The sequence below is a fragment of the Engystomops pustulosus genome, chromosome 3 (assembly GCF_040894005.1).
Source record: "Engystomops pustulosus chromosome 3, aEngPut4.maternal, whole genome shotgun sequence".
Classification (NCBI taxonomy): domain Eukaryota; kingdom Metazoa; phylum Chordata; class Amphibia; order Anura; family Leptodactylidae; genus Engystomops; species Engystomops pustulosus.
Genome location: NC_092413.1, coordinates 42849721 through 42876636, shown reverse-complemented (window position 1 = coordinate 42876636; position 26916 = coordinate 42849721). Strand labels below are relative to the sequence as shown.

Here is a 26916-nt window from a genome sequence, read left to right as displayed (position 1 = left end):
ATTCTTCCAGCTGATAATCTGTGTGTGATGGACAGGCAGGTGCATGCGCCATTATTATCACACAACTCCGATTACTCTCAGTGATAATAATGGCTCATGCACCTGCCTGTCCATCACACAAACATGGACAGATTTTTACAACTGAAAGTTAATAGAGAAGCTTTCTACAGCAGACCAGCAAGCAGAGTTCTAGAAAACCATGAGGAATTGATACAAAAATCATTTTAGAAAATTGCTCAACCTTTCATCATACAAACCGTATACATTTTTTGTTGAAAGTGGACATTCCCTTTAAGCATTCTTTACCTCTTTAGTAATCAGAGGTTCTTTTTTAAAATTAATTAATTAATAAGGGGTGTAATAACTATGATATAGGAGGCCATAAAATTATTATTATTATTTTCATTACACAAAAAATATCATTTATTTACTGGAAGTGGTCAACCCCTTTAGCTGCGCACATCTCCTTTATGTAAGACAATGCAACACGGCTCCAAAACGAGATTTCAATAAATTGCCTCTACATGACTAGTTCCGAGGATCCATTATGCAGAAACAGGGATAATTTAGAATAATGGATCTAGTGGTAAATACGTTCTGTAATGAGTCAGAAGTTGTGGGTGGAAAAGGGAACAAATGTGCCAATTACATAGAAGTGGAGGAGAACATTCGGAGGCATGCGGATTATCTGTAATATATGTAACAAGTCACATCAGTGCTGTACAATAAGGGAAAACATGTATCCACAAGGAGTTATCTGCGAGGCGTCTTCTCCATAATCTCTAGAAGGGTTTGGTTATGTGAACAATGGTCACATAACGATGACACTGGATATGGTTTGCCATGAAGAATTCCTTTGCGGAGGTTGTATATGAAGGGTCTGTAATGGTCCTCACCAGTATATCGGTCAGTATGCGATAATCTTCCATCTCTCCCGTTTTTTCTTGACTGTATTTTGTAACCAAACCAACTGCGACGCCAGCAACGGGGGCAGAAATAGGGACTCCTAGAAGTCACAGCACAATATAGGTATCACATTTAGGGAATAAGTAGCGGGATGGAGACATCAGAAACAAGCCGAAATAGGCTCCCGGCAAGATTCTGCTACGACAGGTGGAGCTAAGCCTTTGTATTGCAAAGGCTGATTCCACACCATAATCTGCAGAAATAAGAGAATCAGCAGCAGATTTTTTCAGCATTGTGTGTATGGGATTACCTCCAATCCTATACACAACAAACCTAGTGTATTACAGCGTGTCCGTGCTGCAAATCTGCAACGTGTGCAGTGAGACTTACAGCATCTAGCATTTAGTAGACCCAGGTCAAATGGTCATTACAAAAACAGAGCACAAGGATCAGGAACAAGTTTGTACCCTATTCATGGAAGCGATGACAAAGGTCACATTCACTTTCTGGTGTCTCACTGTTTAAAGGAAATTTACCATCAAAACCAGGCATGATAAACCAGGGGAACTTTCTCATAGACCCAGGCACAGTGACTATGGTAATCGTCTTATATTTGTTATCCATGACCTCCTTCCTTCCAAGTGCTCTGGGGGGTGTTACTAAAGCCCCTATGTGCTACAGCTTCACAGGTTGTTAGACTGCCTCCCCCTCCCCCTTGGCACATTCCCCCTCCCTCTGCCTGATGTAATCTCAGGGAAGGAGAGTGTAATGGAAAACCAAAATGGAGTCGAAGATACAACATGTCTACTCTTGAGATAAAAGACAGTTCATGTAACCTTATTTCAACTGTGAATGAGCCCAAATCAACATATTTTGATCCTCATTATATTTGACATTTTTATTCTCATTAAGTTTGACATATTCTTATCCTTATTTGGCACTCTGTTAGGCATTACACACCTGCTGGGATGCGCCTATCTCCTGGGATGCGCTCATCTCCTGGGATGCTTTCCAATGAAAACTGGCCACTTTCATGGGAAACTATACCATTAGGAGAATAATGAGAGAAGACATGTGCATACATATGTTTTTTCCATATAGTTTGGTGACGCACAGATATGGGGTATAAAACTTCCGTACTATCACCTGGCGGTAGAGATTTGAGAGAATTGAGAGCTAGCTACTGACTGATGCTATACTGCTTGGGTACTTGTGGGATGCCTCAAGACCTGATGATACCTGTCAATACCTGTCATTCTACTGCTTGGTGATAGTCCGTGAAGACCCCGACCTGCCGGAAGGTCATCAATGATGCTGGACAGAGTTGTAAGTTGATAAGCCCGTGAAGATTTTGTGTGCCGGAGCTCATCAATGAAAGTTGACAGTGTTGTGAGTATAATCTTTTGATATTTACCTCTTTATATACTTTTGTATTACAATAAACCTTTTAAATATTGTTAATAATAATAATAATAATAATTTTTCTTATTCTATAACACGAAATCCAAAGAACCTGTCACTCTTTGTAATACAGAGAGGAAGTTACAGCACACAGTGGGAGGTGTAACGACATCTGGAGCTGCAGCACTGAGGGTACCCTTCAGACACATTAGCATATTTTTAAAAGCTGAATTTAGAAGGAAGGAGGCCTTGGATAACAAATATAAGAAGATGACCACACCCAAGGTCCCTGGATCTATGAGTAAATGGTAGATTTCCTTTAAAGGCTGATCAGTACTTGGGTCAAGTTTTTGCCCCTCACAATAAACTTTTGATTGTAGCAAACCTTGTACTGTACTTTGCTCTCCAGCATAGCTTACCTAAGCCTACATGCATGAATAGGTTGTTCTTGTCCATGTGTTATACGTTAATTGAACAGGTAGCACAGTGTCACATTCATTTTTTGGGCTCACGCATAAGTCTGTGGTTTCCACACCATACCATGTGAGATGCATCTATCTAAACCACAATACTCCCAGTAGTTCCTATTTTTACCATAGTTTGTGGCTCCTTTTTTCTGTTATTGGCGCGGAAGTGACACACGGGCAACAAACAATGGACTGTGGATCCGTTGTTTGCGGTTCAAACTGTGTTGTGCAGGTAGGTTAAATATGTTAATGTCATCAGATGTATATGGCGCAGCTAACTGGACACTACAGTTATATGTGAACCTAACACTAGTATTATGGAAGGCAATAAAAGAGTACAACAAGCTATGAAAAAACCTTTATTACCTGCATCCATTAAAGCCAGGGAGCCGCCACAAGCTGAAGCCATGGAGGAAGAGCCTAAACATACAAAAACATATAAACCTCCAAAACAAGAAGTCCCATCAGGATTAGAAAATATATCTTCCCGTATAATGGGCCACAAACTGGAAATCCCAAAGTCTGAACTCCCATAATTTACCACAACCCAAAACAAGTCCATCACATAGACAAATGGTTCACAAATTCAAATGAGTGAGGTTTCCACAAAGAACAACTGAGTTTGTGCCTTGTTTGTATTTGTGTGTGTTTTTTTTTTAATATATACAGGCGGTCCCCTACTTAAGGACACCCGACTTACAGACAACCCATAGTTACAGACAGACCCCTCTGCCCACTGTGACCTCTGGTGAAGCTCTCTGGATGCTTTAAAATAGTCCCAGATTGCAATAATCAGCTTAAAACTGTCTGCAATGAAGCTTTATTGATAATTCTTGGTCCTATTACAGCAAAAAAATTTGAAACTCCAATTGTCACTGGGGCAAAAAAAAAAAATTGTCGGGAACTACAATGATAAAATATACAGTTTCGACTTACATACAAATTCAACTTAAGAACAAACCTACAGTCCCTATCTTGTATGTAACCCGGGGACTGCCTGTAATAAAATTTGGAGATTCTTAGTTATGATAATGGATACAATTTAGCACTTATTACAACATGCAAAAAAATTTGTGTTGGTCTGTATTCACATTTTTTTAAGTCAGAAATGGATGCAAAAGACAGTATTTAAAAAGAACTATTCACTCCAGGTTTGCACCTTTTTCTTCTCCGTTGACATTTTAACCAGCCTCCCCATTTCTCAAGAAGATCATTTATGATGCCAGTTTTATTTTCCAAAGCCTCAATGACTTGAATGGTGCCCTTTTCATCTTGGACTTGGATAAAGGTAATTTTACCTGGGGTTTTCTTACAGCAGCCCAAGTTCGTAAGTTAAAAAAACCACCATTATAAATGAAGGGACAATAAGCAGCGCAATTACCGTATTAATCAGATTTGACTTACCATTGGATTCCAGGACTTCTGCAGTTACTCTTATTGTGAAAGGAAAATCTTTCGGTATCACAGGCTTTAAAGCCTTTTCCGCTAACGCACCTAAAGAACATAGACATAAAATAAAAAGAAAATATAACAATACAAAAGGAAATTAAACACATAAGATCAGAAGCCAAGTAATATCTGCCATTAAGTGTTGTCTCAGGTCCACACTTTCATTTTACGTTCATTGAGACCCTCCCCGATAAAAAAGTAAAAGCAAATTACTTACCATGACCAAGTTCTCTCCTGTTCATTCCCAAGACTTTACCAATCTCATTTGTAGCATATGGGGGAAACTGAAATAGACAGCCAGGACAAGCACAGACATTACAACCTACATCTGTGTCCAGGTTACAGGTGAGAAGAAACATCAATGTCTGCTGTGGCTGAACTTGGCAAAATATAATTCATATTTAGGTCAGTTTTAGGATTCAGACAGGATTCATAGCAGGTGTAGGTGCCTAAATCCTGAGACAACCCTCTAATAGTTTGCTGTTATATCAAGTAAAGGTCCATTCACATGTAACTTCATGTTTATTACTGCCATGGGGTTCGCACAAGCATTTTTCTCCAAATACTATCGACATTTATCATTGGTTTTGCTGGGCATTTTTGGCGTATAAAAGTCAGAAAATAAGTTGCATAGAGGGTTTTTGCAACTTTTCATCACTAAAAAGTCTCACAGGACCATTCCCACACCTTCACTATACTGCCGTGAACATAGAGCTACTGCTAGTGCGACACTGTGCAAAGCCACATTCATGACTTGCGCAGTCACTCCAGCCCCTGCTGGTCTATGTGCTGCCACTTTTGATGCATTTTGTGCCTTTCTTGAAACTTTTTGAAATAAAAATCCCAGACACAAGTAGAGCTGAAGAACATTTATTAAAGGGAAAAGCCACTTTAATGAATCTGATAATGCCGCACACAATAGCTTAGGGACCCACTATAATGAGGTCACCATGAAGTGGTTAGTGGGCTTATACAATTTGAGCCGAGACCCCTAATTTTACCACCAAAAACTAGGAAAACCTATTGACTCGAGTATAAGCCGAGGGTGTAATATACAGTCAGCCAGCCCCCCTGTGGTATACAGCCAGCCGCCCCTGTGGTATACAGCCAGCCGCCCCTGTGGTATACAGCCAGCCCCCCCTGTGGTATACAGCCAGCCCCCCCTGTGGTATACAGCCAGCCCCCCCTGTGGTATACAGCCAGCCCCCCCTGTGGTATACAGCCAGCCCCCCCTGTGGTATACAGCCAGCCCCCCATTGGTATACAGCCAGCCCCCCCTGTGGTATACAGCCAGCCCCCTCTGTGGTATACAGCCAGCCCCCTCTGTGGTATACAGCCAGCCGCCCCTGTGGTATACAGCCAGCCGCCCCTGTGGTATACAGCCAGCCGCCCCTGTGGTATACAGCCAGCCGCCCCTGTGGTATACAGCCAGCCGCCCCTGTGGTATACAGCCAGCCGCCCCTGTGGTATACAGCCAGCCGCCCCTGTGGTATACAGCCAGCCGCCCCTGTGGTATACAGCCAGCCCCCAGCCAAAAAAAAAAATCAAAAACGTAATACTCACCCTCCGGTGTCCGGATCGTTGGGGCAGGTCCCGATTTTCAGCGCGAGGCTCCCGATCTTCGGAGCGGGTCCCGGCGGCCCCTCTTCTCTCTTAATACTCTTCTGAGTATTAAGTTTTTTATTTTTTACTTGACTCGTGTATAAGCAGAGGTGAGTTTTTTCAGCACATTTTTTGTGCTGAAAAACTCGGCTTATACACGAGTATGTACAGTAAATGTAACCAAGAACCTCGAGTTGGTTATATAATGTAGCCTAATGGCAGTAGATCGTTGTGTGATGTGTGGATGTGCGGTCCAGTTCTTTTTCTCTCCCCATGTTGGTTTCTTCTTATTGAAGTCCTTGAGATACCATTTACAGGTATTATATAAACCATGTGTAATGTGTATCAGGGCCACCCCTTTCTCCCCGATGGAGGTTACTGGAGAAGTAAAGGATTTCATGTGGTCAATCCTTTTGTTCTCAGGAAGATCCACCACTTCTAAAAGTCTGGAAGCTTCATCAGTGCCATAGACTTTGCGTGAAACAGGGAACCCGCCATTATCAGACACTTGGTGTCCCATCTGTATTATTCCAAGCTACTAGACATTTGTTGTATATCCTTAAGAGTAGGTTCACAGCCCCTTTAAGCCATCTTACCTCATAATGCAGCATAAAGTTCTTATCTTTTACACCGCTATAAAAATAAAAAAGAAGCGTATTTAAAACCAAATAGTAAATGATATTTTTCAATTACTACAATTGTAAACGATCCAAATGAAATATCAGCCAGAAATGTGCTACTTCTTTAAAAGGAAATAGTTCTGTAACATAGCTGGTTCACCATCACCCACTCATCCAGTTCCAGCAAATACAACGTAAGCAGTAGCACAACGTAAATGTCAAATGTGTGACTACATGACTTGTCACCATGTAACTGGCTCTACTGCAACAAGGGAAAAAATATCACACAGAATTGCCTTGTGAGCTGAGATAAAATGTATTTCTTTGCTACAAGAGAGAAATGTATAGTAGTAATATGTTCCCATTGTTGGCTAATCTATGGTCATAGCATAAAGAAAAGGTGCTTCATGATAAAAGGGGCAGAACTAAGCTTCCCTGACAGCTTTATTCCTCCTGCTACCATTAAAGGGGATGGCCACATATATGAAAGCTTATCCGAGTAAGTACAATAACCTAATAGGGTCATCCATATTGTACTCATCTTGCTGCCTGTAAGTGCCCCGGGTCATGTGACCCGCCAACCACTTTCGTGACTTCCTGTGATGACCCGTGCCCGGATTTCACACAGATCATTACTGAACGCACGCCTTTCCATGAACAACAGGCCCATGTCACAGATTAAAGGGGTTTGGATATATCCTTTTTACCTCCCCTCCAAGAGGGAATAATGGGGTGATGTTTACAGAGGGCATTCAGAAATGAGCACAAGACCCCCTGACCCAACAGAAGTAGCAGGACACGGACCTCCACAAGGAAGTCCTGAAATTCTGGCCTTGGAATTTATTACTTTTCTAGGACATTGATGCAATGGGAACATGTTTTTAATTGAAAAATGAAAACGCAAAAAAGGGCTACGGCGGGAAGGGGTTAATAGTAATACAATATATCACTGCAGGGTAGAAAGGGTTCAGATTCATTTTTACAATCTTAAGTTTTCCTGCAAAATGAAATTGAGTCCATATAAGATCAGAGTGGGGCATCGCAATGGTGTAATAGATATTACGAGGCAATGCTTATGGACATGGAGCCATGGACATGTACAGCCTCCGGGTCACAAAAGCAATACTTTTATAAAATAATAATAAAATAATTTATTTTGGAACATTTCTAATTGTAAAACAATCTTTAAAGCACATACCTTACATACATAAATTACATACCTTAAAGCTGATGCTATGTGATCGGCCTTCAAACTGGATTCAATGGAGTCAAATGTAACCGTAGATAAAACCTAATAATGGAAATTAACGTAGACTGGTTACAAAAATGCAATACATTCAATAAGATGAGAAACCACAAATTATAGTTATTGCCTATCCTGAAAGTCCCATGTACGTCAAAGCATTGATCGGTCATGTATACGTGGGTTCCACATTTACAGCCAAATGTTATGTTATGGTGATGACTGGGGGTCTCAGGTGGGGTGGTTCAAGTCATGTAGCACACTATGACCTATGACCTATGTTACTGTGCTCCACATCATCACTGCTTGATTCAGAGGAATACGTAGTCGGAGCCTGTATGCCCCCCCTCCCGTTTCACATGAAAATACTGACCTGTGTTTGCCCCCGCTGGAATAAAGCAGATCCATGCAGGGGTTCGAACAGATCCACTTCACAGCTGATGTCTCTGAGGGATGTCAAGTCTCGGCCATCACATCTTCAGGAGAAAAGAGAAATGTCTTACTATCTGCTCAGTGTCGCCTAGTATAATAAAGGGAGGTAGATGGGACTATACCTTCTGTATTCATTCAATATGATATTTCGGAAAACTTCCTTGACAATAATATTGAAGGACTCTATTATATCAAATGGCTCTGCATTTGGGAATTTCTCTAGAAGAAAGAAAAGAGTTGCACATTACAAAGTGAGAGATGCAACAGCAACAACAACAATGTGAAATACTGTACATACCGTACATATACAGGCAGTCCCCGAGTTACGTACAGGATAGGTTCTGTAGGTTTGTTCTTAAGTTGAATTTGTGTGTAAGTCGGAACTGTATATTTTATAATTGTAACCCCGGACAGAATTTTTTAGGTCTCTGTGACTGATTTTAGAAATGTTGGATTGTCATAAGAACAGGATTTACAATAAAGCTTCATTGCAGACACCTCTGATAACTGTTACAGCTGACCATTGTAGCTAAGGCTAAAGTACAGTAAATTACCAATACCCAGAGGGCAGTTTGTAACTAGGGGTCGTCTTTAAGTCGGGTGTTCTGAAGTATAGGACCGCGTGTACGCTTTTATATAGCACCAGTATATTTTTCGGTGCTTTAAGTCAGTCCCTGTTCACATTAGGACAGTGGTTCTTAACTGGGGTTCAGCAGAGCCTCCGCCACGGAGGTCAAGACACACACATATTTAATTTATCACTAAAGAACAGTTCAGGGAATGTGCATATAAAACTGGTGGGTTCAGTGCCTCAAACAAGGTTAAGAACCACTGCATTAGGATCACTATTTAACTATTGATCTGTTAACTATTTAACAGATCAACATATGGAGTACGAGAGCAAATTGGATAAGCTGTAGAGCACCCCCATGGGGACAACATACAAACTGTATGGGGGGTGTTTATCAAGAGCTGGAGCATTGTGCCCCAGTCTTGAAGTCACCCTCTACTGGCGCACATCGTGCTGGATATATTAAGATATTCTGATGGTGTACAATTGAGAATTGGTGCACCGGCACCAGAAAAAAGCGCACTCCGTGTCCACACCCACTTGGCAAGGAGGTAGCGTCATGGGAAAAGAAGTATCAAAAATAGATATTGTAAACTACAACACAGAGACATAATAAATTACTTCTGCTGCATTTAAATTTTCCTGATCATAGTTTTGAAGGATTTTCACAGACATGACCCCTATTGTGGAGATCAGCAGTGCCCCCTCTAATGTCATAGTTGTAACATATCTTATCGGAAGCTGATTATATATTTTCAAAGAAATAATTTAAAAAAATGTTCCTGTTTTATCATTTTATGTCAAAGATGAAACTTTTTTTTTTTTTTTTTGCTCGGAGCAGAGTGATGATATCTGTAAGGTTTTGTTCCCTTTTTTCTGGGAGCATTTTTACAATGTAGAACTCAAGATCCTTGCAAAAAACTGTTAGAAGCAACATCTATGCCCTGCATTCATGGCAGGATCAAATACAACCAGCGACATACATTACTCCTTACCACTGTATGAACAATAAAGCAATGATGATGTATTATTAAAAGGATTCTGTCACCAGACTTTACCCCACTAAACTACCAGGTATTTAAATGTCCTCTCTAGAATTCCCTCTTTACTGTAAATCACTCTCATTTACCTATAATAGAAAATCTCCTTAAAAAGGTGAAAAAGAGCAGAGTTGTTTCTGACAGACCTTTGGTTCTATAGTACCTGGAAGCTTTGGTGTCAAATGAAAGAAAATAATTTTATTTTTCCGGTCACAGTGGTTCCAATTCCATCAATTTTTAAACTGTATCTCCAGATCTATAGTACCTATAGAAAGATAGAAGCATTTGAAGCGACTCATCACAGGCAAATATGACTCTATTCTGCTCATTTTCACATGCTTCTGGAGGAGATTTGTTGAAGGTAAATGGGTGCAATTTCATATAAAAAAGGGAAGTAAAATCTGGTGATTCCCTTTAAATACATACAATGTAACATTAAGATTTGGAAGTAAAATCTGTAAAAATGAACTGCAGGCACCAGTGGCACAAGAGTCTAAATGTTTGTAATACCTTTCAGCACTTCCTCAGTTTCAAGTCTGACCTTGTTCACAGATTCATCTCTTGAAATCTATTTAAATAAAAAAATGAAGAAGAAGGGGGATCATGCATCAGCAAATTGAAGTAGCATGTGTAGTCACTACTCATGAATGTCAACATGAAACGATCACTTGAGCTGCAGAAAAAGCAAACCAGTCACCAGGAATATAATTTTGGCTGATAGCAGGGTCCAATAGCCTATGTTATGCAGATTTTAAAAATGCCTTTGTCAGCATTCTGAATCATTTCAGTACTTTATCAAACTTTGTTTCACACTACCTGGCTCCCTGCCAGCAACTGAGACTTTTATTACAAGGCAGGGGCCACAAACATGGGAAGAAATAGGACCTTCTCTAAGTTTTCTACAGCCTCCACACGATTTGTAAAAAACTGTCATTTGCATTTGGGGCCATCCAAATGAAAGTTTGTACCATACGGATAGTCCTCGGACGTACTTGTAGCTCAAGTCAGAGGAGTTAGTTTTAAGATCTGCAGCTCTTTACTGTAGTTTGTGACAAGTGTATGGTAAAATCCTCCCTAGACTATGGCAAGGCAACCATGTATGCCAGGAATGGGGGATAGGGCCACATTTATGATCTTTATAACCAATAACTATTAGTGTGTATGACAGCAAAACCTCCTATTTTAATTACGCTGCAATGAAAACTTATTGACAGGCTCGATAATCACTATGGCTCCCCATCTGAGAAACCTGTGAACATGAACTATAGTATACGCGTTATCAGGAGGTTGAAAAACATGGCTGCTTTTTCCAGCACCACACCTGACCATGATTAGGGGCAGTATTGCAACTCATGCTCCATTCTTCTCTATGCAGCCGAGTTGCAATACGGGCACAAACCAAGGCTTTTAAAGTAAAAAAATGCAAAAACACTTACTTTGTCATGGGTGAAATCTGAAAAAATTGCATATAACCGCTCAGAAACGAGTCTGAAATAGAGGAAGGGTGAATAAAATCTGTATGAAAAAACATTTCCAGATACAACGCTCCTTACAGTGTATTCAGAGTAATCTTAAAGGAATCTACCAGCTCCCAAACCACCTACAAGATTAACCAGCAGTGTAAAATCTTCCCAGAACTCCCTCTCCTGCTTCACAGGGACCCGACCCTTTAGAAAAAAAATTCTGATTTGATACTTAAGCAACTTAGAAGACAGGAGCTCTAGCAGACAAGGCCCCACCCCAATTGCACCAAGCAGCTCATTTGCATAAACATAAAAAAAAAAAAAAATGTTATAAAATGTAGTACAAAATGTCTTCATATTTTTTTGCTTGTGGGGTTGTTTGGAGCCTCATATGTAAAGCAACAAAAAAAAATATGATGCTCACAGCAAAGTCACCACTTTTAACAATAGACATTTCAATAATTTATCACGTTTTTACATGTCAAGGAAGAATAGCATTCCCGGAAACACAGCGTGAGCGCCACCTAGTGGAGAAAGAAGCAAGATACATGCAGGAGCTGACTGGATGATAACCCCTCTATTTTCTGGGCAACTTTGTTGCTTTATAGTCCAGTCCAAATTCTAACAGGATCAAAGGACATCTACCATCAGTTTTACAGATGGTAGATGTATCCTACTAAGAAGTTCCTGGACTTCTTTTATTAAACACAATACAACGTAATTACAATCATTCTAATTAGCCAGGGGCGTCAGAGGCCTTGTACAGGCAGTCCCCGGGTTACATACAAGATTGGGTCTGTAGGTTTGTTCTTAAGTTGAATTTGTATGTAAGTGGGAACTGTATATTTTATCATTGTAATCCCAGCCAGAACTTTTTTGGTCTCTGTGACAATTGGATTTTAAAAATGTTGGATTGTCATAAGAATCAAGATTAACACTAAAACTTCATTACAGACGCCTGTGATAACTGTTACAGCTGATTATTGTAGCCTAGGACTAAAGCACAATAAATTACCAATATCCGGAGGTCCGTTTGTAACTAGGGGTCGTATGTAAGTCGAGTGTTCTTAAGAAGGGGACCGCCTGTATTTTAATTTATTCAGTCCCTCCATTGCGCCATCACTGTCCCGCCTGGTCCCAGCCATCACCTGCTCTATGGAGGGACTGGTCAGGACCGCTAGCTTAATAGGGGGAGTGAATAAATTAAAATACATTAGTATTTGAATTAGTGCTGGGGATGCAGTCACTCCTGCAGGTTTTCTTGATGCAGATTTTGACGTTCAGATCAGGAACAGATCATGAAAGGAAAAGACGACAGCATAGAAGTTTTACGTTGTTAAAAGAAACCTGTCAGCAGAAATTGACCTAATAAACCACTACCAGTAAGTTGTCAAGCATTTAAAGAAAATCTCCCATTTGATTTAATGCATTAAGAAGCAAACATACCTTGAGACTGCTGTAGCTACACTGATGCAGGATCATATATTGGTTAATCCCTGTGCTTAGGGGCTTTGCTGATAAAACAATTATAAAATTATGATAATGAAGCTGTCTTGCTTCTGTACCAGGGCTTAGCACTTTCCCTAGCACATTAGTTATGCTCTGCTACACAGGATGATGTTATCCCAGGGTTGTGCCTGAAGGCAGAATAATCAATTGTTGCACCATCCCCCAGCTGCTGTGTATGAGTGATCCAGCTCAGGTCCTGTCTGGACTAAGCCCAATGTGTTAAAAAAGCTGTAATACAGGCTCTGTGTAACTTGTGCAATCATGCAATCCAGCTTTCCCAAGGTCCTAAACGTTATAATAGTTTTTTTCAGCAAAACCACTCAACTCAAGATATGATCCCGCATCAGTGTAGCTACAGCATTCTCAAGGTATGTTTGCTTCATACTGCATCAAATCAAATGGTAGGTTTCCTTTAAACACCTTCCAGATAATGTTTTTACATAGCCCAGCAAGGTGGTATCCTCCCGAAAACCAACTTTGAAACTGGATAAAAACTGGCTGCATAAAGTCAAGGAGGTGGAGAGTTTAGGACTGAAGTCAAGCTCCCCTCATCTTGGAGTAGCCCGTTCACTGTTATCGATGTCTCAGTGTACAGGGACATCATACCTGGCTCTCAAGTATTCTAATGAATGATATCAATCACAGAGAGGACACTCTGAGGGGGAGGGGGGAGTACTTGACTTCAGTGCTCTCTAAAGAGAGTATGCATCCGTTTCCTCACGTTTTTGTAGCCTCTGCAATCTCTTCAGGAGGGTTAAACATTTTCTGCACAGCGCGTTTCGGCTTCCCGTGTTCTTTGGCTAGTTGCTGTATGCAGCCGATTATTTGACTCGTTTGCTTCACTCCCAGTTTGACGGCGTGACAAAAATCCTGTTGTAATACGTTCTCTGCTGCGGCCTCCAACATCACTACCCAAGAGAGAGAGAGGGAAAAGGTCTTTGTACAATGGGAAAAAATATATTTTAAAGGAAATCAAGCACGATAAACCAGGTGCATATGCTCATAGATATATAGGCCGCCTTCCTCCTAAAATCAACTTTTATAATTATTCTAATAAGGGGGGGGGGGTGCGTTACTAGAGCCAGTCCGAACTGCAATTCCCCCTACTAGTGTGTGAAATAAAAAAAAGCAGAGGGAGGGGGGAGGTACTGAGGGAGCAGGAAAGAGGGGGCACCAGTGTAACAGCCTGTGAAGCTGCAGCATGAAGGGAACCCTGGTAACACCAAACTCCTTACCATAATTTTAAAACTTGATTTTAAAAGGAAAGAGGCCAAGGATAAAGAATATAAGAAGATTACCACAGTCACAGTGTCTGGATCTCGGAGTAACTGCCCCAGGTTTATTATGCTTGATTTTGATGTTAGATTTCATTTAAAATGTGGTTCCCACATTGCAGCTTTATTGAAGGTGTCTCGCTTTATGACCCCTTATAAAAAAAAAAGTGACTCGGTGGAAACACAAATCTCTACACCCCCCTCCACCTCCTTTCCCATCTACACATGAAGTTCTGCTATAGATACAGATTATTTTGCAGTGCAGCCCTCTTGATTTTTAGGTTTTTCTTCTGCCCTGTCCACTTTGGTTTGCAATCCCATGATGCCTCGGTACAGCCTTTACATGACATCTAGCTGGCTGTGCACTCTCATCCATCTTAAAACTATAAGTAGACAACCAAGAAGGCTGAGCTGTCAAAGGGTGATAGGAGTTTGGCCCCCACTATGAAGAGCCCATATGGTACAGTGCGAGCAATTTTCAAAATACAAGACAATGGGAGGCACATCACATAAATGACCTAAATTTCTGTAGACCAAATTATAGAGCACATCAATAGAGGCAGATTCACGTTGCTTTTAATGTAAGCTATAGAGATGTCCCTTTAAGGAGCTCCCCGTTTTTGCATCCCTCTTGCTCAGGGGTCCCCAAACTTTTTACATAGGGGGCCGTTCACTGTGCCCCTCAGACCGTTGGAGGGCCGGACTAAAGTTTAAAAATAAATATCAGTACATGTGACCGCATCCATAATACACTGGGCACCCCCTCAATTAATTATTTAATATACTGCACCCCCTTGTGAACTATTTTAAATATTGGCCCAATTAATGACTTAATTGGGACAATTAATTATTAAATATACTGGGACCCCTCTCCATTAATTATTGAATATGCCTCCCCCCCATTAATTACTAGACTACCCCTCATAATTAATTATTTCCTATACCCCCACCATTAATTATTTCCTATACCCCCACCATTAATTATTGCCTATGCTGCCCCCCACCATTAATTATTTCCTATGCTGCCCCTCACCATTAATTATTTCCTATGCTGCCCCTCACCATTAATTATTTCCTATGCTGCCCCTCACCATTAATTATTTCCTATGCTGCCCCTCACCATTAATTATTTCCTATGCTGCCCCTCACCATTAATTATTTCCTATGCTGCCCTCCACCATTAATTATTTCCTATGCTGCCCCCCACCATTAATTATTTCCTATGCTGCCCCCCACCATTAATTATTTCCTATGCTGCCCCCCACCATTAATTATTTCCTATGCTGCCCCCCACCATTAATTATTTCCTATGCTGCCCCTCATAATTATTTCCTATGCTGCCCCTCATAATTAATTATTTCCTATAATGTCCCTCACCATTAATTATTTCCGATTCTGCCCCTCATAATTAATTATTTCCTATACTGCCCCTCACCATTAATTATTTCCTATACTGCCCCTCATAACTAACTATTGGCCCCCGGTCACCACAATCTTTTTACTACCGTTTTTAATAAAAAATAAAAACCCTGTACTCATTTAAGTCTCCCGCGGCGTCTTCTATCTTCTTGCCGCGTCCGGGCAGGAAGGCGCGCATCCAAGTTCAAAGAGCGATGTGTGCCGGGTTGTATTCCGGCCACATCGCTCCAGCAATAGTGCTCGAGCGGCCGTTTCAGGCCGCATCGAGCACTACACAGTGACGGGCAGGAGCTTCCTGTCCGGACGGACGGAGGCTCCCGCCCGACTGTCGAAGGCCGCGGGGGCCCGGCGCTGGCCGTAGTTTGGGGAACCCTACTCTTGCTGGTGATCATGAGGGACAGTGGCAACATGTCAGTAGTTTACTTACCAACTTGGTTTTGGGCAGACCCAGTGACTACTAAATTCAATAAACTGGTTGACATTTCCTTTCTGTTAGGGTTAACAATAAACTCCCCATCACGTAGGCCAATTCGAACAGCTCCTATAAGGACAAGAAAAATACCGTATAGTATAGTTATAACATGTCTGGATTAGAGTGTAAGCAGGCAGCCAAAGGGATATGGTCCAGGGCAGAGGTCGCATTAACGCCTCACCACGCGTCATAGACGCGTGATGAGGCGCCATTACCCCCCAAAATAATTGCCATGCGTAAAGTTACGCTTGGCAATTATTCCTTGCAGCGCGCAGGCTGAGCGGCTCGGCGCGCGCTGCAAAAGAGGTAAATGTCGCGCGATCACAGCGCGCGCCGGACCGCTCAGCGCGACACTTGACACAGTGATCTGTGTCATCAGCGCTCCGGAGAGAGAGCGCAGGCCCCGCGATACCTGTCGACAGCGGGGCTGCTGCTCCCTGTCCTGCTCCATCTCTACCTGCCCGCAGATCCGGACGGGTGAGTGTGTAATTGTAGGTGTAATGTTCTGTGTGTGAGTGTAGTGTGTGCTGTGTTCTGTATGTGTGAGTGTAGTGTGTGCTGTGTTCTGTATGTGTGAGTAGTGTGTGCTGTGTTCTGTATGTGTGAGTAGTGTGTGCTGTGTTCTGTGTTCTGTATGTGTGAGTAGTGTGTGCTGTGTTCTGTATGTGTGAGTAGTGTGTGCTGTGTTCTGTATGTGTGAGTAGTGTGTGCTGTGTTCTGTATGTGTGAGTGTAGTGTGTGCTGTGTTCTGTATGTGTGAGTGTAGTGTGTGCTGTGTTCTGTATGTGTGAGTGTAGTGTGTGCTGTGTTCTGTATGTGTGAGTGTAGTGTGTGCTGTGTTCTGTATGTGTGAGTGTAGTGTGTGCTGTGTTCTGTATGTGTGAGTGTAGTGTGTGCTGTGTTCTGTATGTGTGTGTAGTGTGTGCTGTGTTCTGTATGTGTGAGTAGTGTGTGCTGTGTTCTGTATGTGTGAGTAGTGTGTGCTGTGTTCTGTATGTGTGAGTAGTGTGTGTGTGTGTGCTGTGTTCTGTATGTGTGTGTAGTGTGTGCTGTGTTCTGTATGTGTGAGTAGTGTGTGCTGTGTTCTGTATGTGTGTGTAGTGTGTGCTGTGTTCTGTATGTGTGTGTAGTGTGTGCTGTGTTCTGTATGTGTGTGTAGTGTGTGCTGTGTTCTGTATATGTGAGTAGTGTGTGCTGTGTTCTGTATGTGTGAGTAGTGTGTGCTGTGTTCTGTGTTCTGTATGTGTGAGTAGTGTGTGCTGTGTTCTGTATGTGTGTGTAGTGTGTGCTGTGTTCTGTATGTGTGAGTAGTGTGTGCTGTGTTCTGTATGTGTGAGTAGTGTGTGCTGTGTTCTGTATGTGTGAGTAGTGTGTGCTGTGTTGTGTGTGGTGTGTGCGCAGTGTGGTGTGTGCGCAGTGTGGTGTGTGCGCAGTGTGGTGTGTGCGCAGTGTGGTGTGTGCGCAGTGTGGTGTGTGCGCAGTGTGCGAGTGTAGTGTGTGCGCAGTGTGCGAGTGTAGTGTGTGCGCAGTGTGCGAGTGTAGTGTGTGCGCAGTGTGCGAGTGTAGTGTGTGCGCAGTGTGCTACCGAAATTTTCATACTCCTCCTCGGGTAAAAATACTCCTCAAAAATGGTGAGAGGAGTATTTTTACCCTTCTGGAAAAATGTTAGTGCGACCTCTGGTCCAGGGGGTTCAATTTAGAGATAAGTGGGTGTCCCAGAAGTGGGACCTGCATCTATCAGACATTTAGATCATAAAAAGGGCTTTAAAAGGAAGATTGGAAAGATTCATGACCTATGGAATAGTTCATCAATATCAGATTTTAGGAGTCCAAAATTTTGCTCCATTTTATCGGTTAAGGTGTCTGATCAAAGCCCAAAGAATCCTTTGAAGTCTTTCTGCCTTTTTTAACGCAACATGTTAGAAGCAGATTTCTCGTAGAGTCCAGTTATTTTATTAGTACAGGGGTCGGGAAACTGTGGCTCTTTTGGTGGCCGCATCTGGCTCGCGGCCAGGGCCGCATCCTGAGATCGCGTTCAAAAAATGTACTCACTTAAAAAAGCCCCGAGTGTATAAATGCGCTTGGGGGCTTCTCTCCTCCCTCAGTCCTGGCAGACACTTACGCCCGATGGATGGTCATGTGACCGGAGCCAGTAATTGTATACACACCGTTGTTGCTGCGGTCACATGACCACGAGGTCTTCCGGGATTGAGCCTCGCGCTGCTGGAGCTGTCCCTCACCCTCTCCAGCAGCAGCCGACTGTGTGAGGAGGGGGGAGGGGCTGAAGCTCATGTCTGCCGGGATCCAGCTCAGAGAGCAGAGCCTGAGCTTCCTGTGCAGCCTCTGTACAGACCCCTGCACTGATATCCTGGGCGATTTGGGATCTATTCAGAAGATGTAAGTGTCAGTGTGTGACATGTATTGTACTGTGTGTGTGCAGTGTGTGACATGTATTGTACTGTGTGTGTGCAGTGTGTGACATGTATTGTACTGTGTGTGTGCAGTGTGTGACATGTATTGTACTGTGTGTGTGCAGTGTGTGACATGTATTGTACCGTGTGTGACATGTATTGTACCGTGTGTGACATGTATTGTACCGTGTGTGACATGTATTGTACTGTGTGTTTATGTTTGTGCAATGTGTCACATGTATTGTTCTGTGTTTATGTGTGTGCAGTGTGTCACATGTATTGTAATGTGTGTTTATGTGTGTGCAGTGTGTCACATGTATTGTACTGTGTGTTTATGTGTGTGCAGTGTGTCACATGTATTGTACTGTGTGTTTATGTGTGTGCAGTGTGTCACATGTATTGTAATGTGTGTTTATGTGTGTGCAGTTTCAGTGTGTCACATGCATTGTACTGTGTGTGACATGCATTGTACTGTGTGTGACATGCATTGTACTGTGTGTGACATGTATTGTTCTGTGTTTATGTGTGTGCAGTGTGTCACGTGTATTGTTCTGTGTTTATGCGTGTGCAATGTGTCACATGTATTGAACTGTGTGTTTATGTGTGTGCAGTGTGTCACATGCACTGTGTTCAGTATCAGTGTGTGACATGTATTGTTTATGTGTGTGCAGTATTAGGCCACTGTGACTGTGTGGGATGCAAAGACGGCAGGTCTTACTCCTGCCGTCTTTGCATGTATGAGGAGGTTCTGCATCAGCTGAGGCTTGTGCGTAACAGTGTTCCTTCCTGCTGTACTAAGCCACCACTGGACCAAAACAATGGTAATTCCCTGTAAAATAAAAACTAGATAATTTACATTGGAGCTTGTGATGCTTGACAACTCTTCCAGGCCTCTGGCTTCTTCTTTTTAATGGGCATGACTGGATCTGGCTTCTTCCCACCTGATGAGAGATGCCAGCTTTTAGTCGTGCGCAGAAGAAGGAAGAGTGCTGGACAAGATGTCATGCATTCGCAGCGCGACTGTAAATTATCTATTTTTACCATTGTTTTTCTCCAGTTGTGGCTTAGTACAGCAGGGAGGAACACTCCTTGCTGTACTAATGACTGCTGGAGCCCTTGTTCTGTCAGTGACCCTTTAAACATATTGTACGGCTCTCGCAGAATTATATTTTAAAATATTTGGCGCTTATGGCTCTCTCAGCCAAAAAGGTTCCTGACCCCTGTATTAGTATATGTTGTTAATTGTTTAGGGATCACCACCAAAAACGTTGTGTAAAATAAAGTCAGATCTGCTAACAAATATCCAGGATATATCTGATATTGGTGACCTATCACTTGAATAGGAGCTGAGCTGCAGTTTTCTAACAAAGTGTACAGAGCCATCTGCTTTCAGCAGCCTCCACTATATAGTTCCGGGTGTCAGATTCCTGCTGACACAGTAATAATCCACAGAATAGGTCTATAAAACCAGAGTTTTGGCAAACTCTTTAAAGAGGTTGTCTTAAGTATTTAAGTTATTACCTATCCTATAGCTAGATGATCGTTGAGGGTCTGAATGCTGGGTCTGCCACTCATCACGAGACTCCCCAGCTATCCAGACAATGGGGAACTATTGCATGATGAGAATGCACCATGCTGCTCCATTCACTTACATGCAAATGCCTGAGATTGCTGAGCACAGTGCTTCGTTACCTCCAGCACTCACACAGAGTGGAAATGAAGGGTTCATGCTCATCCCCTACCCATTAGTGATAATGGGATTCCCATTGTATGGAGAGTTGGGGGTCCCAGCAGTCAGATCTTCACTGGTCTCTCTTTGTTATCCTCTATCTTGTGGGATAACTTCTAAACTTGAGACAAATCCTTTAAACTTAGTAATAAAGTTACTATATTTATTTACCTACTGGTCCATTCCAAGGTATGTCCGATAATGCCAGTGCAGCAGAGGCTAAAAAATACAGAAAGGTTAAAGTTATATATAGGACACATAGAATCCAATCATTACAGCAAAGTCAGTCTAGGTGACATGTCCTCTTCAAAAAGGTTTTCTCAGTCTAAATCTTACATTTATACAATTAAAAGAATACATTTTGCAATTCCATGTAGCAATTCATGGTATAGTCTAGCAATGTCCCACAAATTACTAATGGTAAGCAAACCTGTCAAGGCCTTTTAAGGACTAGAGATAAAAACACTATTTATTAGCAATACCTCCATTTATGGCTAACACGTCAGGTTCATTGATGCCATCGACTGCCAATAGATTACATAGGATCTGTAATTGGTAACAAATAACAAATGCAATAATGTTAGTAAATAAACACAAGAAAGATTAACAACTATGAATAGAAAATACTATGCGTGATAAGAAAACATACAAGATTTTTCTTCATGAAATACATCACTTCTTTCAATGGGCTGAAATTACAGCTTATACACAAATGCAGTTTCTGGGAAGAGTGTTGTTGTGGGATAAAAGTGCATTTTTTATACTGCCTGCAAAATCCCTTTTTTTTTTATTGGTATAAGCCTGGCCACTAGGAGCCTGAAGCTAGGTTTTACAAAAGTATTGGCTCAACACTCAGCAAAAGGGGTCAACAATAGAAATGTGGACCACAAATCAATAGCTCTTAGGATTCAAAACGACTTTGCCTATTATCTTTGCTACCTATACTCAGTGGTTTCCATGCTATCCCCCTCAGATTACATCAGAGCTGCAATAGCTGCTTTCTCTCCATGTGCTAATCCCTATGAATCTATACTTTATTTACACTTTGTTTCTGAGTCGGTTTCACAGGAGGGGCGGAGCTGCTGCTCCTTGCTCACCGAGGAGGCGGCCATGTGACAGTGAATGTAGCAGTGCTGGATGTGTGAATGCAGATGTCTCCTGCACAGAATAGTGAGGTACAAGATCCTTCATGTTCCCTATCAGTCCCTCCATCTCAGTCTATGATTCTACAGAACTTTCTCTGTCTCTCTCCTCTCCTTATGCTGCTCACTTCACCCACCTTGTCATCGGCAGTATCTGCTCTGTGTAGATAAGCTATTAACCCTTAGTGCTCGCACAGCACAGGTTATAGACTTCATGTACTAATGATTTCTCCACTTATTACATGTTCCTTACTCCTCCATCTGATGGAAGCTGCCAGGCTGTCACCATATACATCCTGTATGTGCACTGTGCAGAGTTCACTGGATTTACATTTAGGAAACTGAATGGATTTAATGCTAAATTACTTTGAGAGAGAATACAAGGCATCATGGGGTCTGTGGACAAGCTAGCTGGCCTCCGCCGGATGGCATAGACTGACAGGTATTAGTCTCCGCCTACTTCACCTCTGGTGAGGAAGATTTTTGTCAAACACTCTTAGAACAGAAAATGCCAGAACTTTGGAAAGAAAAGAACGAGCAGCACAAAGTAGGCATCGTTCTGTTTCTTTTCAAAGGAGGAATCGCATCATTTGGTAAAATCACTATAACTTTACAGTAACACCTTAAGTTAACCCCTATTCACTGGATAACTAATTGATCGATGAGGTTTCCACTGCAGGGATCTATTAATGGGTGGAGCAGAAAGATGAACATGTACCCTACCATTCTATTTAATGGAGTGGCAGGGCGAATGCTTGTCCAGCTAATGTATTCACTGTCTATGGGAGCAGCCAGAGATAGCCAAGACATTAGTTATCCTCTATCCTTTTAAATTGATGCTTTAACACTCACCTGTGTATCATAGAAATATCCAGCAGGAAAAAGAGGCCGAATTGACCGATCTGAGAACAGAAAAAGATACAGAATAATAAGTGATCAATATCATCATAACATTATTAAACCACGTCACAACAACTTTCCAACACGACAGGCGTCCATGGCACAGCAGTGTGTAGCCATAATAAAGACCCTCAATGAATCAATGACTGTACTAAAGCTAAGGCCAACCTACTCCCAAAGCACTAAGTAAAGGTGGCAGATGTAGACACAGGTTACAATATAGCACTGCTGGGGATGGGACTCTGAGCACCATAGTGATACTTGATGCTAGGATTTCCTGCTTCCCCTCCAAACTATAATCATGTTCTCAGTACAGCACTGCTGTTTTGCAAGGAAACGGTACCATATATCATTATGCTGCTTGGTGACCCGTCCTCAGCACTGCATTACGTCCATGAAATCGGTACAGCACACAGTCTGTGACTCACAGAATGAGAGCAACCGTGTGGTTTTAGCTTAAATGTGAAGTCACACTAATGGTATCTAGCGTGTCAAGTTTCCACCAGTTTTACTATCAATTGTGCTGATTTTGGCCCTTTTTTTTTTTTTGCTCTTGGATTATGTTTGTGCAACCTAAAATGAAAACCCTCACCTATAACTCTGCTTGTAAGAATTTCATGTGGAGTTGAGCCAAGTTCTCTTCTCAGATGATTTGTGGGAATCCTTCCAGCAGCGGCAGCTTTCTGTCTGTAGTCAACCTATAAGAAAAAGTTTCAAATGTTAAAGGGGTTCTCTAGAAACTAAAAAAAATAAACAAAAAAAACAACATTCTCTAATGTATTACTAAATACTTTTATTAGTAACAGGGACCAGGTGCAAAAAAATAAAAAAGCAGCATGAGATTATAAATTGTGCAAAACATGCATTTAATCTTAAATTGAATTTGTATGTAAGTCAAAACTGTATATTTTATAATTGTAGAGCCAGACAAAAAATTTTTTGGCCCCAATGACAATTGGAGTTTCAACATTTTTTGCTGTAATATGACCAAGGATTATCAATAACACTTCATTACAGACACTTTACAGCTGATTATTGCCTGGGACTATAGTAAAGCATTCAGAGAGCTTCACTAGAGGGGTCCGTCTTGAACTATGGGTCGACTGTAAGTCGGGTGTCTTTATAGGGATTATCCGAGTATAAAAATTTACTTAGGGCCGGGCTGTGGAGGGCTATTTAAAAACAACAAACATGTACTTACCTCCTCCGGCACCGCCGATGTCCCGCGCCCCAGTCCGTCTCATCTGTGAGCCGGTTTGTTTACAGGGGCGCACAGGGAGCTTGTAGCTGACCGGAAGCTCCCATCCGACACCATCTCCCAGCGCTTACAACGCTGAGAGATAGGGACGGATGGGAGGAGCCGGCCGTATCCCGGACCGGAAGCTCCCTGTGCGCCTGTAAACAAATAGGGGCACAGATCAAAAGGACATCAGCGGCGCCAGAGGTGGTAAGTACACCTTTATTATTTTTAAATAGCCCGCCCCAGACCTTTAAGTAGGCCACCGCTATATATATATATATTATAGTTATATATATTTGTGCTAAATAGACACAAACACTACTTCTAAAAGCTTTTAAAATATGACAACACACTAAAGGGTTAATCCTGTGAACCCATGGGGATACCAGGTTCGCTTTTGTGCTGTGAAACACTGAGAAAAAGTTGGGCCAAAACATATTCCAAAAAATATGAGCATTGTAGCATAACAATCAGCTAGTCCCTGGCAGTCTTATGGAAAGGTCACAAGACTGTAGGAGAATTTACATGGACCACCTAGATTCTTCTCTGATCCTCTGATGACACTTACCACTAATGGCATGAACTGGGATGGAGACGGTTTTGTTTTACTCACAGCTGTAACCATTACAGAAGTATCACCCAGCTAGAGAAAAAGATACATAATATATTAGATCACACGAAAATCTCCAAAGGTTGAAAGTTATTCAGTGTTATGAAGCAAAATCTAAAAGGGAACATGTAGCCATAAAAATGTAGTGTTATGTGCAAGCAGCATGTTATAGAGCAGGAGGAGCTAAGCAGATTGTACAGTGTCCTATCTGCAGGTAGCATGTTATAGAGCAGGAGGAGCTGAGAAGGTTAAGCAAATGTTTTCAATATGGAGGCAGCATGTTATAGAGCATAAGGAGCTGAGCAGATCGTACAATGTCCTATCTGCAGGCAGCATGTTATACAGCAGGAGGGTTACACAAATGTTTCCTATTTGGAGACAGCAGATTATAAGTAGTTTTAACATAATGCACCATCTGCATATTATAGAGTAGGAGGAGATAAGCAGTCTGTACATAGTGCTCCATCTTCAGGAAGAGGAACTGATTGTACATAGTGCCCTGTCAGCAGGAAGCATGTTATAAAGGAGGGGGATAGTGCCCTATCTGCAGGTGGCATGTAATAGAGCATGTGTAGCTGAGCTGATTGTATATAATGTTCTATCTGCAGGCACCATGTTATAGAACAGGAGGAGCTGAGCAGATTGTACATAGTATACATGTGAAAGCAACCAATAACAATATCAGGGAACTACCATATATACGAGTTATGGTACCTTTACTACCGCACATCCATCTGCAAAACGTGCCAACTTCCCAGAAGTGATTTCCAACTTCCTACCAGCAGACAAAAAAATTAAAGACAAGTGTGAGAAACATATTCAACAACAATAAAGAACAAGGACAGTCTAAGTCTACACTAGATCGTCCAATTAAGACTCTACGGGGTATCCGGGAACAAACATTTTTATTTTATGGGTACCAGATTGTGCAAAAGAACTTATCTCTGGCCCGGCACAGCGCCTCCTGTCACCGGTGACCTCTGCCAGTGCACAGTGGGTCAGCCGTGATGTCTCCCACTACAGTGGAATAGAAGCCGCACGCGCAGGATGTATCAGGAGCCACATCCGGCGGTGATGGGAGGAGCTGCACTAGACCAGAGGTATAGTGTTATGATAACAGCACATGTGGCCCATAAAACCACTGATTTCTGGCCGCCCCTTTAAGGAATGAGCCTATTTAGTTTTTTGCTATATATATATTTTTTCCTATACGTCTGCACTGAGCTGCGGAGTTTTTGAGGGACAGCCTGTAGTTTTTATCGATATCATGTTTGAAAATGTACAACACTTTTTAGTTGAAATAGTTTTGGTTCTTACTGTATTGGATATTTTTATTTGAACAGATTGGGTGTTTTGGATGTGGGTGCAGATGTTTTTTTTTTTTGCTTTTGTTAGGTGTTTAGCACAGGAAGATTTTTTTTAATATCCTTACAGATAAATCGATGTTACATAAATATTTATCTACACATGAATTAACTTTTCTTCAATATTCTAGAACACGGTGAGGATCAGCTCCAGCGAACTGGCGACCCGACCATCATGACAACTTTCCTGTGCGATGTATTTGGCTTCAGGAGCTGTCACACATAGCGTTTTGACTCCATTTAGAAATGATTGCATAGAAGCGCAGGCAATCAGTAACCAGCACCCGGTGTCATGTACTGTCTAAATGCCAAACAACGGGTGCTGGTTACAGATCGCATGCGTTTCAAATAAATGTATATGCGATCAGGCCGCGGCTCACCCCCCTCCATTTCTAAAGCGATATGTGTGACAGCACCCTTATCTGTAGCAGTTTCCTAGAGGTCAAAGAAGTGAAGCGAATGAACCCAGGGATGTTGTAACTAGGACCTCCAGAGCAGAACAAGGGATGGGGAGGGTGTGGGGGGTGTAACTAGGACCACCAGAGCAGTACAGGGGGGGGGGGGGTGTAACTAGGACCTCCAGAGCAGTACAGGGGGGGGGGGGGGTGTAACTAGGACCTCCAGAGCAGTACAGGGGGGATATCACTAGACATTGCAGTTGTGATGCAACCCCCATCCCTTTACATTAGTAAAGGTCAGGTGACAGGACGACTCAGGTCATGCAATAGGTATCACAGACTAAGCTTATGCTGTGAATCCCCTGTCTTAAAGGGGTCTCGGATTTTAAAGGAAACGTTTCTTATAAACCAGTAGATGAAACAGATTACAGAGTGGCAGTAGTAGAGTCCCTGCCATAGTACAGCTATGTGTATGCAACTATGGACAAAACCCCGGATGTAAGGGAATGCTATACTAATATATACTATATCCATGCCCTATGCCAGCCACTACATGTCACGTGTGCCCCATGCCAGCAGTTACCTGCCCCCCAGCTCCACACACACAGAGCGGCTGGCAGCCCGTGCGGCTCCGCACACGTGTGACCGGGGCCAGAGCACAGCACAGCGCCCCCTCCGACCCCCGGCGGAGCCCCATGTCCTGCACAGCAGCCCGCTCATCACTTCAAACCGGCATCGCAAGGAGGCGGCCATGACAGCTGTCTGACGGCCTCCCAACAACGCCTGCGCTAATTGGCTTCTTCCAGGCTACGTCACCACGACCTCTACAGTTTCGCTTCTCAGTGTCTTGGGAGGAGCTTGTAGAGGTCACAGGCAGTGGAGGAATGACGTAATTCTGTAATGTATGTGCCCTGTACTGCCGCCAGGGGGCGCATGGAGCCATCGTTTCCAATGCTATTTGTATAGCTGGGCAGCCACCAGCTACACAAGGACTATATATATATACATACATATAGTACAGGAATAATACTAAATAATAATAACTTCCTCATACATGTTTAACATGTTCAGGTCCAGTGTATGAAATGGATCGAATTTATGTTTAATTTGTTTTAAAGTTTATTTTCTATTCCTCAAAGCTAAAAATCTGCAATCTTAAGACCAGTTCACACCTTAGTGATTTCATCAGTTTTATGCATAAGATGAACATCCTCAGTCTGTGAATCCCTGTTCTATGTGGTTATTGCTGGGAGG

General features: G+C 42.3%; 1 protein-coding gene across 1 annotated transcript in view; it reads right to left on the bottom strand.

Annotated features, from left to right (window-relative positions):
- Positions 1-26501, bottom strand: part of PNPT1 (polyribonucleotide nucleotidyltransferase 1) — a 35781-nt gene extending 9280 nt beyond the window's left edge. The window contains exons 1-19 of the mRNA XM_072140600.1: positions 26246-26501; positions 24615-24675; positions 23859-23933; positions 22643-22748; positions 22003-22052; positions 20491-20554; positions 20180-20227; positions 15824-15937; positions 13425-13611; positions 11168-11219; positions 10242-10299; positions 8243-8339; positions 8062-8164; positions 7666-7736; positions 6422-6458; positions 4441-4507; positions 4179-4268; positions 3141-3194; positions 897-1006 (exon numbers count right to left, since the gene is read on the bottom strand). Coding sequence (XP_071996701.1) covers positions 897-1006; positions 3141-3194; positions 4179-4268; positions 4441-4507; positions 6422-6458; positions 7666-7736; positions 8062-8164; positions 8243-8339; positions 10242-10299; positions 11168-11219; positions 13425-13611; positions 15824-15937; positions 20180-20227; positions 20491-20554; positions 22003-22052; positions 22643-22748; positions 23859-23933; positions 24615-24675; positions 26246-26415 — 1614 coding nt within the window. The 5' untranslated portion in view covers positions 26416-26501. The remainder of the gene's footprint in view (positions 1-896; positions 1007-3140; positions 3195-4178; positions 4269-4440; positions 4508-6421; positions 6459-7665; positions 7737-8061; positions 8165-8242; positions 8340-10241; positions 10300-11167; positions 11220-13424; positions 13612-15823; positions 15938-20179; positions 20228-20490; positions 20555-22002; positions 22053-22642; positions 22749-23858; positions 23934-24614; positions 24676-26245) is intronic.
- Positions 26502-26916: the final 415 nt, after the last annotated feature.